The 17,069-nt window shown below is 37.7% G+C and overlaps 1 protein-coding gene and 1 non-coding gene across 3 annotated transcripts in view; both read left to right on the forward strand.

Annotated features, from left to right (window-relative positions):
• Ipo7 (importin 7) overlaps positions 1–13,355 on the forward strand; it is a 46,301-nt gene extending 32,946 nt beyond the window's left edge. Inside the window, exons 13-25 of one of the 2 annotated variants that reach the window (XM_036189019.1) lie at positions 499–588; positions 972–1,137; positions 1,294–1,454; positions 2,352–2,480; positions 4,784–4,850; positions 4,933–5,058; positions 5,784–5,881; positions 6,966–7,061; positions 7,272–7,492; positions 7,580–7,785; positions 9,855–10,061; positions 10,576–10,692; positions 11,314–13,355. In XM_036189019.1, coding sequence (XP_036044912.1) covers positions 499–588; positions 972–1,137; positions 1,294–1,454; positions 2,352–2,480; positions 4,784–4,850; positions 4,933–5,058; positions 5,784–5,881; positions 6,966–7,061; positions 7,272–7,492; positions 7,580–7,785; positions 9,855–10,061; positions 10,576–10,692; positions 11,314–11,411 — 1,782 coding nt within the window. In that variant the 3' untranslated portion in view covers positions 11,412–13,355. The remainder of the gene's footprint in view (positions 1–498; positions 589–971; positions 1,138–1,293; positions 1,455–2,351; positions 2,481–4,783; positions 4,851–4,932; positions 5,059–5,783; positions 5,882–6,965; positions 7,062–7,271; positions 7,493–7,579; positions 7,786–9,854; positions 10,062–10,575; positions 10,693–11,313) is intronic. The other variant, XM_036189026.1, reaches the window with a different exon arrangement.
• LOC118576923 lies at positions 703–886 on the forward strand. The gene has a single exon (XR_004944115.1). It is a non-coding gene; the product is annotated as a small nucleolar RNA SNORA23 (small nucleolar RNA).
• Positions 13,356–17,069: the final 3,714 nt, after the last annotated feature.

A 17,069-nucleotide genomic window follows, 5' to 3' on the forward strand; every position in this document is an offset into this window, starting at 1 on the left:
GCTGGGAATTGAACTCAGGACCTCTGGAAGAGCAGTCAGTACTCTTAACCTCTGAGCCATCTCTCCAGCCCTTAGTGTAATGTTTTAAAGGTTTCTCATCTAGTACGTGGCTATGCTTATTCCTCAGTACCAACTACTGAATTGAATTGTTAATACTGCATTTTATTTGTTCATGTTTCAGCTGATATACATTATCTATGTTTCTTCTCTATTCTGAACCATGCTGCTCAGAACATTCTTTTACAAGTTTGTGTAGGGTGTGTATTTTCATTTTGCATATATCTCAGAACCTACATTGCTCATGTTTAGAAAACCAAAAAAGATATGCAAAATGTCTAACATTTTTCACATCAGTAGCATATGACAGCTTCATGAGATTAAAGGGATTAGAATAAGTATATTTCTCTTTATTATTCCCTTTTAACATTATCATGTGTGTTTGTAACTTGAGACAGTTTGTGTTTAGACAACTTTTTAGACTTTTTTTTATATTCACAGAAAAAGATCTACAAAGATCAAATGGAATATATGTTGCAGAATCATGTATTTCCTCTCTTCAGCAGTGAGCTAGGCTACATGAGAGCAAGAGTAAGTTTTAAAATTGTATTATTTGATGTATTTATTTAAATGTCCTTTAAGGAATGACTAAAAATGTGTGTCTTTGTTAATATTTCTTTTTCTATAAGTCTTCATGTGGCTGCTGTAGTCCTGTGTGCATAGTTGTCATCTATGTCTGGTAGCAGTATCTGTTTGTGTTTTGCATTCAGATCTTGCTATCCACACAAAGAATGTGCAGCCAAAGAGTAATATGGGATCATAGTACTGGTCTAGTGTTATGTGTTTGAACACATCTCCCACTGGCCAGCCTCCAAATTCTCAGACACAAAACTCGGGGAAGAGCTTATTTTGGGGAAGTCTATTACAGACTCTTTATAGTCATATACATACACCCCTTTCCCCTGTATTTAAAGGCTTGCTGGGTACTTCACTATTTTTGTGAAGTGAAGTTCAAAAGTGATCAGAACCTCCAAACAGCTTTAGAGCTGACAAGAAGATGTCTGATTGATGATCGAGAAATGCCTGTGAAAGTGGAAGCTGCCATTGCACTACAAGTGTTGATCAGCAATCAAGAAAAGGGTAAGTCCTTTGTATGTACAAATACCCTTATCTAACTATACGGCAGAAGTCTGGGGGCTAACTTAATATACTCTGTGAAAGCACTTGGTGTTTTCTTTTTGTGTGTCCAACTTACTATTTACCTGTTTGTTAAGTTCCTCCCCTGCTCTATTACAGCTAAAGAATACATCACTCCATTTATCAGACCTGTAATGCAGGCTCTTCTTCATATTATAAGAGAAACAGAAAATGATGACCTTACAAATGTAATTCAGAAAATGATCTGCGAATATAGTGAAGAAGTTACTCCTATTGCTGTAGAAATGACACAGCATCTGGTATGTTCTTTGAACCTGTTACTATTGCAAAGATGTTCATTTGACTTTTTGTATGATCACAGGTATCTTGCTTTCCCTAACAGCAAATATTCCATGGAACTTACTATGTTACATGTTGTGTAGACCCTTTAGAATCCTCTGTTTTATAGAGACGATTGTGAAGTAGAAAAGGGTTGAATAACTTGCCAGAGCTAAGTGTAGTGTGTCTGGGATTCATCCTTGTACTGTCATAGTGTAGGCTCTTAGGTGTGTTGGGCTCATTATCTGTGGCTTTTCCTGAATACTCAGAACAGTTGGTATAGTTACAAATAGCAAATCAGGCATGGTGGTTCAGTGGTTAAAGCACTTCCATGATTTTTTTTTTAAGTTTTTCGAGACAGGGCTTCTCTGTGTAGCTTTGCGCCTTTCCTGGAACTCACTTGGTAGCCCAGGCTGGCCTCGAACTCACAGAAATCCACCTGGTGCTGCCTCCTGAGTGCTGGGATTAAAGGCGTGCGCCACCACCGCCCAGCTAGCACTTCCAAAAAGAACTGTGTGCAACTCCGGATCCACAGCATCCATGGTCCCCTCTTGGTCTGTGTGAGCAGGCGGCACCAGGCATGCAGGATTTCCACAGACATACTTGATAGCAAAACACTCTAACATTAAATTATGTTTTTAGAAAGGCAAATCAGCAACTTGATGATTTAATATGCCTGAATTTAGGCATAGTTGAAGAAAGATTTCAGTATGTTGCTATGGCTGGCACTGAACTCGGGGTCATTCAGTCCTTTTAGCACTAATATTAATAATAAGCACATTCTCTACCTTGCAGCATTACCCTCATAGTTGTCAGTCTGCAATTCCCCCAAGTACTGTGGCAGGAAATTTGAATTTATTTCATTCTCTTGATTCTAGGCAATGACATTTAACCAAGTAATCCAGACTGGGCCAGATGAGGAAGGAAGTGATGACAAAGCAGTCACTGCTATGGGAATTCTAAATACAATCGACACACTTCTGAGTGTGGTGGAAGATCACAAAGAGGTAAGAAGTAAACAGTAAATGAAAATAAAAAGACTCGTGCTGCACGGTTTTTATGGAATGTTATCAAGTCATTTCATCTGCTTTTATTTGATCGCTTAATTACTTTTGGTACTTTACAAATGTTAAGTTCTAGAGTACAAACAGTGATTTGGAAATAGCTGTTGTTTCTTTACCATTTTTTGTAGCTCATAATTTTTCTTAGATCCAGCATATGTTGATTTCTTTGAAAACACGGTACTAATTTCACTTGGAGGTTAGTTTTGGAATGGTGAGATTATTCACTAGGGAGAGGTCCTTTTCTCCAAGCCTGATGACCTGAGTTCAGTCCCTGGACACAGCATTTGCACAGAAGTGGATGCATGAATGGTTGTGTGAATAAACAAATTGGTGTAAAACATTTATCAAAATACTGAATACACACATACTTCTGAAATTGTCATTATCTTCATCCTTTTTGCCTATTATCTTTTTGAAATGTAAGGGGAATATAATCATGAATATTAAAAGCTTTAATTATTTAAATCATACAAAACAAGAGAAAACAAACTGCTGTCACCTAGATTCATAGTATTTTAACATTTTCACTTGATTTTCTTTAGATTTTATTACCCATAAGAACCCAATTTTACGTTGGACAGTGGTGGCACACGCCTTTAATCCCAGCACTCCGGAGGCAGAGCCAGGCAGATCTCTGTGAGTTTGAGGCCAGCCTGGTCTCCAAAGCGAGTTCCAGGAAAGGCTCCAGCTATACAGAGAAACCGTCTCGAAAAAAACAAAATAAAACAAGAAATGTTTCCAGATGTCTATAAGCTATTTTGTAAATGTCATTAAACCATTTTTGCATTTTATATATGATAATTAGATAGGCAGAATCCATATAAAATCCTGTCCTTGTTTTTTATTTGGCAGATAAATATCTGATAAATTGAGAGGAGATTTGTTTACATGCCATGGTTTTTTTGTTGTGTTTTGTTTTTTTGAGCTGTGGACTGAACCCAGGGCCTTGTGCTTGCTAGGCACGCGCTCTACCACTGAGCTAAATCCCCAACCTGGTTTTTTTTGTGTGTGTGTTTGTTTGTTTTTGGTTTTTTGAGACAGGGTTTCTCTCTGTCGTTTTGGTGCCTATTCTAGATCTGACTCTGTAGACCAGGTTGGCCTGGAACTCACTGAGATCTACCTGGCTCTGCCTCCCTAGTGCTGGAATTAAAGGCGAGTTTCACCACTACCTGACAACATGCTATGTTTTTTAATTTAATGTCTTCCATATCTAATTTGTACATACATTTTTCCTTCTACATTTAACATTTGAATGTTCTTCACAGAGGGGCCCAAGGGGTTGGTATTTCCCATTATTCTTGATGATGTTGAGGCTTAAGTTTACATTTCATGTTTCACTGTCTGGCGATTTGAGAAATGGAACGGAGCATGCTAACATTTAATAATGGTAAAAGCAGGTGGATGGATCCCTGAGTTTGAGGTTTGTGTAATCTACATAGTGAGGTCTAGGTTAGCCAAGGCTACCCAGTCTTGGGTCTTACCCAAGTAAGGCCCACTCTTAGAAAACAAAGGGAAAAAAACGGAAGTTGCCTAACCTAGAATTACTGGCATTGGTAGGAACTCGGCCTCCATCAAACAATTTCATGATAAATCAGTCACTTTTTTTTTTTTTTTTGGTTTTCAAGATAGGGAGGGTTTCTTTGTTTAACAGGCTTGGCTGTTAAACTCACTTTGTTTACAGCTGACCTCAAACTCATAGAGGTCCACTTACCTCTGCTGGGAATAAAGGCATGTGCTACCACTGCCTGACTCAACTAGGCAGTTTTAGGGTTTTTGTTGTTGTTGTTTTTAGATTTATTTATTATGTATACAGCATGTATTACTACAGGCCAGAAGAGGGCACCAGATCTTGTTACAGATGGTTGTGAGCTACCATGTGGTTGCTTGGAATTGAACTCAGGACCTGTGGAAAAGCAGTCAGTGCTCTTGACCTCTGAGCCATATCTCCAGCCCACAGTTTTAGTCTGGACTGAGTTTATATGTGTAATACCACATGCTCAAAATACATTGCTTTCTTTTTATAGTTTTGGGTGTGTGTGTGTGTGTGTATGTATGAGAGTGATAGTATTTTCCCATTGTTATTTTTGTTAATAAGCAAGTGGTTCCTTATTTTTCTCATTTTAATGATTTTCCTCTAAATGTTCGTGTAAGATTTGTTTACAATTTTATATGTTGTTTCAGTGTTGATTTAAAGTACTTTCATAACAAAAATGTGACATCAATTTTTTTTTTTTTTTCACTTTAAGATAACCCAGCAGCTTGAGGGAATCTGCTTACAAGTCATTGGGACCGTTTTACAACAGCATGTCTTAGGTATTATATATACTTGATTTTACCATTTTTATATCATTTAAGATGAATAAGCATTTCTTGACAACTTGATATTCTCTTTTAGAATTCTATGAGGAGATCTTCTCTTTGGCACATAGTCTAACATGTCAACAAGTGTCTCCACAGATGTGGCAGTTACTGCCCCTTGTATTTGAAGTATTTCAGCAAGATGGCTTTGATTACTTTACAGGTAAAGTCAAATCAGCATAAAAATATGTACTGTTACTCACCCCTCATTGTGATTACTACATAGCTTATAATTGAACACTGTACATTTTCCTGCTTTAACTGCTATATTGTTTAATCAGTAACAATGCCCAAGGATGACCTATAGGTAATAGGTATCATTATTGTTAATGTTTGCTTTTAAACATGCACACTTACACATAATAATGTTCTATATAAATAAGTATATGTGTATGTATTATTGTTGTTTAATACAAAGGAATTCTATTTATTTATTTATTCATTTTCTTCACGCCGGAATTCTTTTTGAAGTGATTGATAGAGACAGAATAGTGCTAGATTTGCCTTTTGGTCAGAAGACTTCTTTCCAGAAATAAATTAAATATTTTTATTATAAATATGAGTAAGCTTATTGTGGAGGCAGGTAGGTAGGGATTCAAAGTCATCCTTAGCTACCTAGCAAGTTTGAGGTTAGCCTGAGCTATAAGAGACTATGCCTTTGAAATCATTGTATATAGCCTTTACCAGTTTTATGTATTCTTTGCATCATCTTATCTTAGCCTTGTGACTACCATCATGCCTTGCTACAGATAATTTCAACCCTGCTTCTTTTCCCACAATCACTGTCATGAATTTGGTGTCAATAATTATACTGTGAATATGGCCGAGGGGGGTAAACAAAGGTAAAGGATGTACAAATTGATTTTTTTTTTTTAATTTTAACTATAGACATGATGCCTCTTCTGCATAACTATGTAACAGTTGATACAGACACGCTTCTATCCGATACCAAGTATCTTGAGATGATATACAGTATGTGTAAAAAGGTAGGCCCCTTTTCTAATAGCAGATATCAGAAGGTTGTTGCAATCAAATATAAATAACACATGCTCCTAGATTGTGCTGTATACAGAACACATTGATCAGATAATTAAAGATTTTAAAAGTTACAAATTTTATTACTCACATTTGTGGGTTGAAGCAAAAGGATTGACAGTTCAAGGTTATCATGTGGTACACAGCAAGTCTGAGACCCCTTACCAAAAAATTGGAATGAAATTTTGGGTTTGAGGAAATATCTTCAATTAGTAGAACACTTGCCTAGCATGTGTAAGATTCTGGATAAACAGACAAAATATTTTAAATATTTTTTTTTAAGATCTGACTTTAGAGATGTTTACAAAAAGGAGTGCTTGGAGATTGCAGGTCTTTGGCTGAGTATGGTGGCATACGACTTTAATTCCAGCACAGTGAGTTAGAGGCTATGTCTTCAGACAAAACCAAAAAACTAACCAAAACTACTCTGCCATTTGGTGTTTCTCTCTCTCTCTTTCTCTCTCTCTGTGTATGTTTGTGTGTGTGTGTGTTTGTTGGTGCAGGATCAGTCTAAAAACTTTCATTCCCCTGTCTCAGCCTCTCTAGGACTTTGATTACAGGGATGAGCTGCCACAGTTGGGGTGGTGTTTTTTTGTTTTGTTTGTTCTTTACAGAAGAAGCAGATGTCTTGAAAGATTAGTTTTCTAGTTTTTTTGTTTGGTTGGTTGGTTGGTTTTGAGACAAGGTTTATCTTTGTAGTTTTGCGCCTTTCCTGGAACTCACTCTAGCCCAGATTGGCCTTGAATTCACAGAGATCCTCCTGACTCTGCCTCTGCTACCACCGCCCATATGTTCTAGTTTTTACTTCCGTGAGAGAACTTAATGTTAACACACTAGAATCTAGAATAAGAATTCAGGACATGTGCTTTTGTCTTACAAACTAGGGTACCAGAAGGGTAGGCTGTGACACACAAATAGCATCTATCACTTTTATGGTGAACATAGCAGTTATTCATCTAAATAAATAGAGGGAAATTATTTCCCTGATTTAAACAGTTCACAAAGCCTTCTTGCAATTTGTATTGTGTTGATCAGGTACTTACTGGAGTTGCAGGAGAAGATGCAGAATGTCATGCAGCAAAATTGTTAGAGGTCATTATTCTACAGTGCAAAGGGCGTGGCATCGATCAGGTTAGTGTTGCTGATTTTCTTTTTGAGACTTTAGAGTGTTGGTCTTTAAAATTAGATTTCCCATGAAAACGATTTAATAGTTAAATACTAGTCATCTTTAGATGTCCCCTTTAGGGTCAAAGGTTCAGTTGAAGTAATGAATAAGTTAATATAGTAAGCTAGGTAAGATGCTTTTACAGTCTTGGAAGATCTTGTAATCTCTTTTTACAGTGTATTCCGTTATTCGTGGAGGCGGCTTTAGAAAGATTGACGAGAGAGGTTAAGACAAGTGAACTCCGAACAATGTGCCTGCAAGTTGCAATTGCAGCATTGTATTATAATCCACACCTACTACTTAATACCTTAGAAAATCTTCGCTTCCCTAATAATGTTGAACCAGTTACAAATCATTTTATCACACAATGGCTTAATGACGTTGACTGCTTCCTGGGGTAAGTGATAATAAATTATAACTTTATGAGGGACTCTGCTTTATATTATGACTAAAGTGTAATTACCATTTTTATTTACGATTTTAGGCTTCATGACAGGAAGATGTGTGTTCTGGGCTTGTGTGCCCTTATTGACATGGAACAGATACCACAGGTTTTAAATCAGGTTTCCGGACAGATTTTGCCAGCATTTATCCTTTTATTTAATGGATTAAAAAGAGCTTATGCCTGCCACGCAGAACACGAGAATGACAGTGACGACGATGACGAGGCCGAAGATGACGATGAAACTGGTAAGGGATTTGTGGTGTGGGCAAAACTAAATACACCTGCTTAGAATCATCTAGAATTCATTTCCAGGAAAGCCAGGTATAGGCCAGTACCTCCAGATAGCCCAGTGCCTGGTCTCATCTTCTCACATATATGGCCAGCCTTAGCTGTATAGACCATAGTTTTTCAAAGAGTTAAACTTGAAAGTTTCTTCATGGCAGTAAGGTATATATTATTTTGCCAATTGTATTAAACCAGCTTTGAGTTTTAGGACAGAATTTGCTGAAGAGTTTAGGGAGATGAGCTAAGAATGTAGCTCAGTTGCTAGTGCTTGCATTACATGCACAAAGCCTGAATTCCACCTCAGCACCTTATAAACCCACCACTCCAGAAGGCAGAAAGATCAGCTCCAAGGCTGTCTTCTAGCCTCCTCAGGTGGTCCACGTACATGGTATACTTAACACATACGAAAGCATCACACTTAGACTTAAAGAATAAATTTTCCTTTTTTTTTTTTTCCCCTCTTGGATACAGGGTTTTTCTCTGTAGATTTGGAGCCTGTCCAGGAACTAGCTCAACTCAACTCACAGAAATCACCTGCCTCTGCCTCCCAAGTCCTGGGATTTGGCATGTGCCGCCACTGCCCAGCCAAAATAACAAAAAAAAATTTTTTTTAAATAAAGACTAAAATTAAAGTAGATATTGGCTTCAACACTTAACTTATAAGATACTGTAGACTATCAATGTCAATTGAATTTGACACCTGTAATCTTAATGTACTGATCAGCATACTAACCAGAAGTGGCAATATCTGTAGAAATCATACCCTCACCAAAAAAATCACCTCAAGTTCATTATCTCTGGATTTTTGAGACAAGTTTTCTCCATAGAACCCTGTTCTGGAACTCACTATGTAGACCAGGCTGTCTTGAAGTCAAGGAAATCCACTTGCCTCTGCCCTCCCAAGTACTGGGGTTAAAGGCGTGTACCACCATGCCTGGCTCACAACCAGTTTTTATGATTTATTTTATCTGCACTGGTGTTTTGTTTGCATGTATGTCTGTATGAGGGTGTGGAATCCCTGGAGTTGGAGTTACAGACAGTTGTGAGCTGCCATTTGGGTGCTGGGAATTGAACTTGTGCCCTATGTAAGAGAACCCAATGCTCCTAACCACTAAACCATCTCTCCAGCCTCTCAAAACCAGACAAAGTGCTGGGCGGCACGCCTGTAATCCCAGCACTCAGGAGGCAGAGGGAGGTGGATCTCTGTGAGTTCCAGGACAGCCTCCAAAGCTACAGAGAAACCCTGTCTCAAAAAAAAAAAAAGACAAAGCAAAGGTCAGCCTCCTTGAAAAGAAGGTGAAAGATTCTTGGGAGGAAAAGGGGTGGGGGTTCATTTGCCTGAAGCTTTCTTGGGTGTTTCATTGGGTAACTAGTATTTTATTTCTTTCTGTGGAATAAAAGGGCTCTGGAAGTTTTCTATTGGTTCATTATTCTCTGTTGCTGCCTCCCCCCCTTCTTAAGATTTATTTATTATGTATACATTGTACTGACTGCAGGCCAGAAGAGGGTATCAGATCTCATTACAGATGGTTATGAGACACCATGTGGTTGCTGGGAATTGCGCCTGCGCCCCCCCCCCCCCCCCTTAAAGTGTAATTTATCTTAGAGACAAGATTTTACTCAGTACCCTGTTTTGGCCTGGAACTCAGCTTCTTTTATTCTCCAGTGTTGGTATTAACTTAACCAGGATTGGCCTTAGCAGGCCTTTTTAATATGGATTATAACAGAAAACCATTCAGTATCCTTATATATTACATGGGGACAGTGATTCTTGTCTATCACCTGTATTTGGATCATCAATGGAGCCAGGTGTTAAGACACACACATGCAGTCTCAGCAGTTAATAGGTTGAGTATACCATGAGTCCTTGTCCGGGCTGAGTTTGTTGAGAGGCCCTATCTTACAAACAAAACTTTTATTATGTTATTATCATTTGAGTCTTAGTTGGGTTTCATAGACACCTAATAGTGAAGTAATCACTTTGCTGAATAACAAAATATTTCATTGTCATAAATAACTGACTTGGCAGAAGAACTGGGGAGTGATGAAGATGATATTGATGAAGATGGGCAGGAATATTTGGAGATTCTGGCTAAGCAAGCAGGTGAAGATGGAGATGATGAAGATTGGGAAGAAGATGATGCTGAGGAAACAGCTTTGGAAGGTTATTCCACAATCATTGATGATGAAGACAACCCTGTTGATGAGTATCAGATCTTTAAAGCTATATTTCAAAGTAAGCAAATTTCTTAAACGAACCATTTAGTTGAACAGATCTGGTTTTTTGGTGTCTATCCCTTAGATAAGAGATTCACTTGGCAAAGCAGTAGAAAATAGTTGCTTCCTTAGAGTTTTTAGAGATAGGAATTTACTATGCAGACCAGGCTTCCTATAATATGTACTACCATGTCCGGCTTCTGCCTTTACTCTATTACTTACATTTAATTTGTAATCTGAAAGATGTACATTATCAGAAAAATTCATGAATTATACAGTTAAAACCTTTTTGTTTTTTGAGACAAAGTTTGTCTTTATAGCCCTGGACATCCTGGAACTAGTTTTTTAATCTTTTGTCGGAATTAGGCTAGCTTTATTTCTGAAGTCTATCCAGTTTGTTATTTATTAAAAACTAATGAGACTTAAACTTTTTTTTTTTTTTTGTTTGAGGCAGGGTTTCTCAGTCCTGGAATTCTAATTGGTTATTATCACATCTAATGTTCTTCCCTCACCCTTTTTTCCTCCCTATACAGCTATTCAAAATCGTAATCCTGTATGGTATCAGGCTTTGACTCATGGTCTTAATGAAGAACAAAGAAAACAATTACAGGACATTGCAACTCTGGCTGATCAAAGAAGAGCAGCCCATGGTATGCTAATAAACCATAACTCTTCTGTGATGCAATTAATGACTTGATAATAGCTTTATAATCAAAGGGATTTAATTTACAATGGAAGGGATTTTACATTCTGTAAAGGTATGTGGGCTGGAGATATACACACTGAATTGTCTTTACGTATAACTTTAGATTACACTCTGTAGTAGCTTAATAAAATTGCTTAAATTCAGGATAATGTAAGAAATTCTGTTGAAGATATAAAATTTTGAGTCATTAAAAATCATAGACATTTCATCTTTAAACATTTCAGTATACATTTTAAAATTCAACTATGTATGATACACAGCCTAACCATTTTCTATTAGGGTTAATATCCAATCAACCATCTAAGTAGTCATAGTATAAGTTGAGCATAGCATTCTGGTGTATTTTATATTTGGGATTTAATTGCATTTCACCAATTAGATGTATTTATTCCCTTTTAAGATGAATACTTAATGATTTATTTGCATAATGTAAAGTATAAGGGTTTTTTTATTTACTAGTAAGTCAAAATTGGCTAAGATCTCTAGATACAGCTTGCATAGTACATGTGTCTACTAAAGCAGTAAACTGATCAGATGACCATTAATGTTTCACCTTGTTTTCTAGAATCCAAAATGATTGAGAAACATGGAGGATACAAATTCAGCGCTCCAGTTGTGCCAAGTTCTTTCAATTTTGGGGGGCCGGCACCAGGGATGAATTGAGTTTCCACTTTCTTTCCTGCTGTGTGAGTGTAGTGAAGAGCTTGTGTTCCTCCTAGTAGTGGTTCCAGAACTGGTTCATGTTATCTACTAACTGATCAATAGATGGACAGAAACCCCAGGAGGTGGGAGCTGATCATGTAACCTGGCACTGGACGAGAAACTAGAGGGATCTGGGGAGGGGTTAACGTGGGGGGCTATTTTCTTTATTTTTTGAAGAAAGTAAGATCCTGACTCTGAAGCTTCAAGAGACACTGTGGAAACCTGAAATGAGGGGATGTCATGAAGGCAGCTTTTCTTTTTCTGAGGAAAAAAATAGGCATGGGCTACAGGACTATTTAAAATGTCTCATTTACAGTATATAAAGTTCAAAGGTAGATGTAATTCTTACACCTCTAAGTATTTGTCCGATTTCTGTCTCTTCCTTACCATTGGGTATCCTTTATATGTAAATAAGATAAGGTAATCAGATAACCTTATTCAGTCTATCATTTTCATTCATCAGATTGTTCCTATGTAGATTGGACATTTATTGTAGCACTACATAACTGATTTTAAAATCTGTAAATGAATTAGCACTTTCATATTGAAACAAGCCTGCTAGCCTATGTATAAAAGCAAAACTGTTTGCTGTTTATAAAAAGGGATGTAATGGGGAGGGGGGAAGGGTAATTTCAGGTTAATTATTAATTTAAAAATGAACTAGCAATTTTGTATCTGGTGACTTTGTGGTGCACTCACCTCTGGTAGTGACTTGAATTCGGTATGTAAAAAGGGGTTAGTGATGTTTCATTGCTGCTAAAAATGGCAATTCCCTCTGTGTCCTTTTTTGTTCCTTAAAGCTCTCAGTGTACAAGTGGACATTTGGATACAAGACCCTATGTAACAAAGGTGATATCTGAAGCATGTAAATTGGATATAAAAATTCTACTCTTAAAGAGTTGATCTAGAGTATGGCTAAACTTCTATATATGCAATCTATTAAAAGAACTTAATTCGGCAATTATGTCTTGATCTGATTGCAATTTATTCCTAATTAATCCCTATCCCCATTGATCTGTTTTTTATCCTGTACCAGAAAGAGTGCAAAATGTACTTAAGACTAATATCTGCCCATTCCTCTTTCTTTATCTCTTCTACCCGTCTTGATTATGGTATCTTTATTCTAACTGACTGAAGGCACATGGTTCCCTGTAAAAACCACTATTGATACCACTGCAGAAACAAGCCAGCAACAACAGGGTGGCGAGGTGGGCTTCTCCCCTCTTTCTAAATAAATGCATGTTCAAAGATACTCCCTTATTGATCTTAAACATCTGTCAGATGAGTCATACATTGGATTATTTTTTATATACATGTATACACAATATTTCAAATTGAAAGCAACATCTCAGTGGATTCAAACTACATACTGTTGTCTAAAACAAAATTTATAAACTGTATAAATGAAATGCACATATTGATATTTAAAATGCATAATTAAGAAAACCCTTTGGTGTTGTGTTTTTCTTGTATACCAATACTCAAGCCACTGATGTTGGCATTGTTTGGTTTTCTATTTTAATTCTGAAGGAATGAATGTATTTCTGAATTTAATACTAAAATCTTGGCCAAAAGAAAAAGATGTCTAAATGTGTGGGTACAAACTGTTAATGAAGTGTGTTACTACTACCGTCTAATAGTTGGGCACCAAGTGTATACCCTAGGTTGCTTAAGGGATTGTCACTATTCTATAAATCAATAAAGTAAAAATGGAGTTCTATATATATGCAACATTGTGTACAGAGGGGAGATACTGAATATTAACATTATCGTCTTCCTTTGTTTTTGTGCCCTAATATCTACTCTGCTTTTTAAATTTTCTGACTTCACTTATGTTTGAATTGATCCAGTTTTCACATTGTTACTGGAAAACCATATCTAATAAAGGTTTTAGTTAGTCCCATACACAGAATAAATTCTCATTTGATGAGGTTCTCGTTTCAAGAAACTGCACTGGCCTATCTTTAAGAACATTTATTGTTGAGCCAGCATTCTGGAAGTAGAGACAGGCAGATCTTCTAAGAACAAGGACAGCCAAGGCTACACAGAAAAATTCTGTCTCAAGACCAAAAAAGCTTACTGTCTCTTGTGTAATATAATCTAACCACCATTTATAGATTTTTTTAAAATATTAGAATATATAGCAATTTAAATAGTGTTCAAATGGTATTTTAATGCATCAGATATACCTAAATTTTCATTTTTTTCCGTTACACTTAAACTCAAAGTTTAAGTTTCTAGAAGATGACAGTGGAACCACTACCCCCCCAAAAAAAAACACAAAAATTATGGGTGGGTATTTTTGTTTTTCAGACAGGGTCTCTATGTAACCCTTGCTTCCTGGAATTTATTGTGTAGACCAGGCTAGGCTTGAATTCTGTACCTCTCTGGTAGGGTATTGCCTTTCTCCATGCCCTGTAGAAGTAAATTTCTCTTTTATTTGTATGGATATTTTGTTTCCAAGTGTATGCAGTCATTGCCCAAAGAGGCCAGAAGAGGGCATCACATACCCTAGAACATGCTTATGAGCCACAATGGGGGTTCTAAGAACTGAACCTGGGTACGCTGGAATATCAGCCAGTATACTTAACTTGTGTAGACTTTCTTCTCCCACTTAATTTAGATGCTGCTTTTCCATTTGTTCACAGTACGGCTATTCTATCAATTTGTGTATGTGAGTTATTGCCCGATAGTCTTACCTCTGACAGAGACTAGAGTATAACAAGGGCGGCCAACACACTACCTTGTAGCATATGCAGTGCCTGTGGTAGGCCAGGAGACAGTATTGGATTCGGGTGGGGCTGGAATTAGAGTTGGTTGTGAGCCACCCCTTGTGGGTAGGAGAACCTAGGCATTCTGCAAGAATAGGTGTTCTTAACTGCTGAGGCAGCACTCTAGCCCTGGGGCTTGGAACTTTTTGAGTTATGTAAGATTTTATCACAGGATGCTCTGGTCTTTTTTAACTTTTGACTGTTCGTGTAAAATTATAGATATGTGCCACCCCACCTAAGATCAGTTCTTTTAAGACTTTTTTTCCCCACTGTTTTTGACTTACTTCTTACTACAAACAATACTACTACTTCTCTCCCCCACTCCACAAGACAGGGTTTCTCTGTGTAGTTTTGGTGCCTGTCCCGGATCTCTCGCTCCGTAGACCAGGCAGGCTTGGAAATCTGCCTGGCTGGGATTAAAAGCGTGTGACACCACTGACTGGCCAACATCATTTATTCGTGTCTGTGTATTGTATGTACCCAAGGAGGTCAGAGAGATATCTGTAGCAAGTGTTTCTCTGTACCACCAACTCCCAAATAATGGCACAGAAACGTAATATTAATTATGAAACTTGGCCTTAGCTTAAGGCTTGTCCGGTTAGCTCCTATAACTTAACTCTTTATTTTAATCTATGTTCTGCTGTGTGGTTATTACCACATCTCTCTGTACTGCTCATGCTACCTTTTCTGCCTGGCTGGCAATCCCACCTTTCTTCCTCCATCCCCAGATGTCCTGCCTAACCTCTTCCAGCGTAACTATTGGCCATTCAGCTCTTTATTAAACCAGTCACAGTGACACATTTTAACACAGTGTAAAGGAATATTCTCATTCTCTAACAAGTGTCAACTCTTTGAAGCTGGAGCTCCAGGTAGTTGTGAACTACTTGATGTGGGTGCCAGTTATCAAACTCTGGTATCCTGGAAGAACAATTTGTGTTGTAAACCATAAGCCATTTCTCTAGCCCCAGATTTTCTTAAATCTGTGGGTTTTGGGCTGTACATATATTTATGCACCTTTTGCATGGTACCCAAAGAGACAAGAAGAGGGTGTTAAATCTTCAGGAACTCAAGTTACAGATGGTTGGTTGTGAACTACAATGTGGGTGCTGAGAATTGAACCTGGGTTCCCTAGAAGTGGAGCTAGTCTTTAACCTGACCCGTCTCTCCAGTCCCAGAATAGAAGTTTAATTGAACAACTAATGTTTCTCCAGAGGCTTAATAAAACTAGGTTGTAACTAACTAGCTAAAGTAAATCAGTGACACTACAGGCTCCTTATATTTGAGCGCAGCATGATGTGTGATGGAGGCAGTTTAATACCCATATGCTGAATAAACCAGATGTGATTTATGTGATGAAAAAGCCTCGCCCGGCTGGCCTGAAACTTTATAGACCAGACTGGAAGCATAGACCCACCTGCTGTTGCCTCCTAAGCACTGGGATTAAAGATTTGTACCATCATGCTCTTTTTTTTTGTTTTTTTTTTTTTTTTGGTTTTTGGTTTTTCAAGACAGGGTTTCCCTCTGTAGCTTTGTGCCCTTTCCTGGAACTCACTTGGTAGCCCAGGCTGGCCTTGAATTCACAGAGATCTGCCCGCCTCTGCCTCCCAAGTGCTGGGATTAAAGGTGTGTGCCACCACCTGGCCAACTTTTTTTTTTATTGAGTTCTCTTAATTCAAGCAAACTAGGAAAAAAGGAACTTTCTGTGCCTGATACAATGTACTCCTTCCAAGTTAATCTACATGTACTCCAGATATAAGTACCTTTTTTGCCCCCCACCAGGAATTGACAAATTTATTCAGTTTGAGCATATAAGAGTGACCAGAACATCCAAAACAATCTTGAAAAAGAACATGATTTAGTGATGACATTGTAGTGGTACTGGTTTTGGCCAAAGAATAAAGGGCAGAGAAAGAAGCCTTATATGATTATTTAATAGGGAGGGAATTAATAATCTTGATGCAAGTACCTACATGCAAAGGCATAACATGGGTCTCAGCTCACATATCCCTAAATTACTTAAATGGGTCAAATATCATAATTTTAGATGAAAAAAAGCCGGAACACAAAAAGTATACTACTAAAAATTTGAATTCCTCAGAAAATATGTCTTTAAGATTGCTCCAGTTGCAACTGTGCTTGCCTAGCATGCATAAGGCTGAGTCCCAACATTAGCCTGAAAAGTTAACCAAGAATATACTGGTACATCATAAATCTGATTGGTTGGTATCCAGAAACAGGAAAACTAATGGAAGGCTCCAATTTAATCTAGCAGCACCCAAACTTTACCAATAAAAGACAACTTATAAAACAGGCAAGGGGGAGACATATAGCTCAATAGCAGGGCATTTGCCTAGCATATCTAAGTACCCAGTATTGATCTCTAGCAACACACACACACACACAGATGCACAAAGAATCAGTAGAAAGGGTTGGGGATTTAGCTCAGCGGTAGAGCGCTTGCCTAGCAATTCAATCCTCAGCTCAAAAAAAAAAAAAAAAAAAAAAAAAAATCGGTAGACATTTCTGTTGATATTAAAATGGTTACTATAGAATCATCATACCTGGGCTGGAGAGATGGCTCAGAGGTTGAGCACTGACTGCTCTTCCAGAGGTCCTGAGTTCAATTCCCAGCACCCACATGGTGGCTCACAATCATCTGTAATGAGATCTGGTGCCCTCTTCTGGCCTGCAGGCAGAACACTGTATACATAATAAATAAATAAATCTTTTTTTAAAAAAAGAATCATACCTAGCAATTTCTTTATTGAGTAGCCTGAGGTATGGAATTTACTAAACAGGGGATCAGAGTCCTCATGTAGCCTCCTCTACACATACTACACATATACAT

This window comes from Onychomys torridus, chromosome 1, assembly GCF_903995425.1.
Source record: "Onychomys torridus chromosome 1, mOncTor1.1, whole genome shotgun sequence".
NCBI classification, from domain to species: Eukaryota; Metazoa; Chordata; class Mammalia; order Rodentia; family Cricetidae; genus Onychomys; species Onychomys torridus.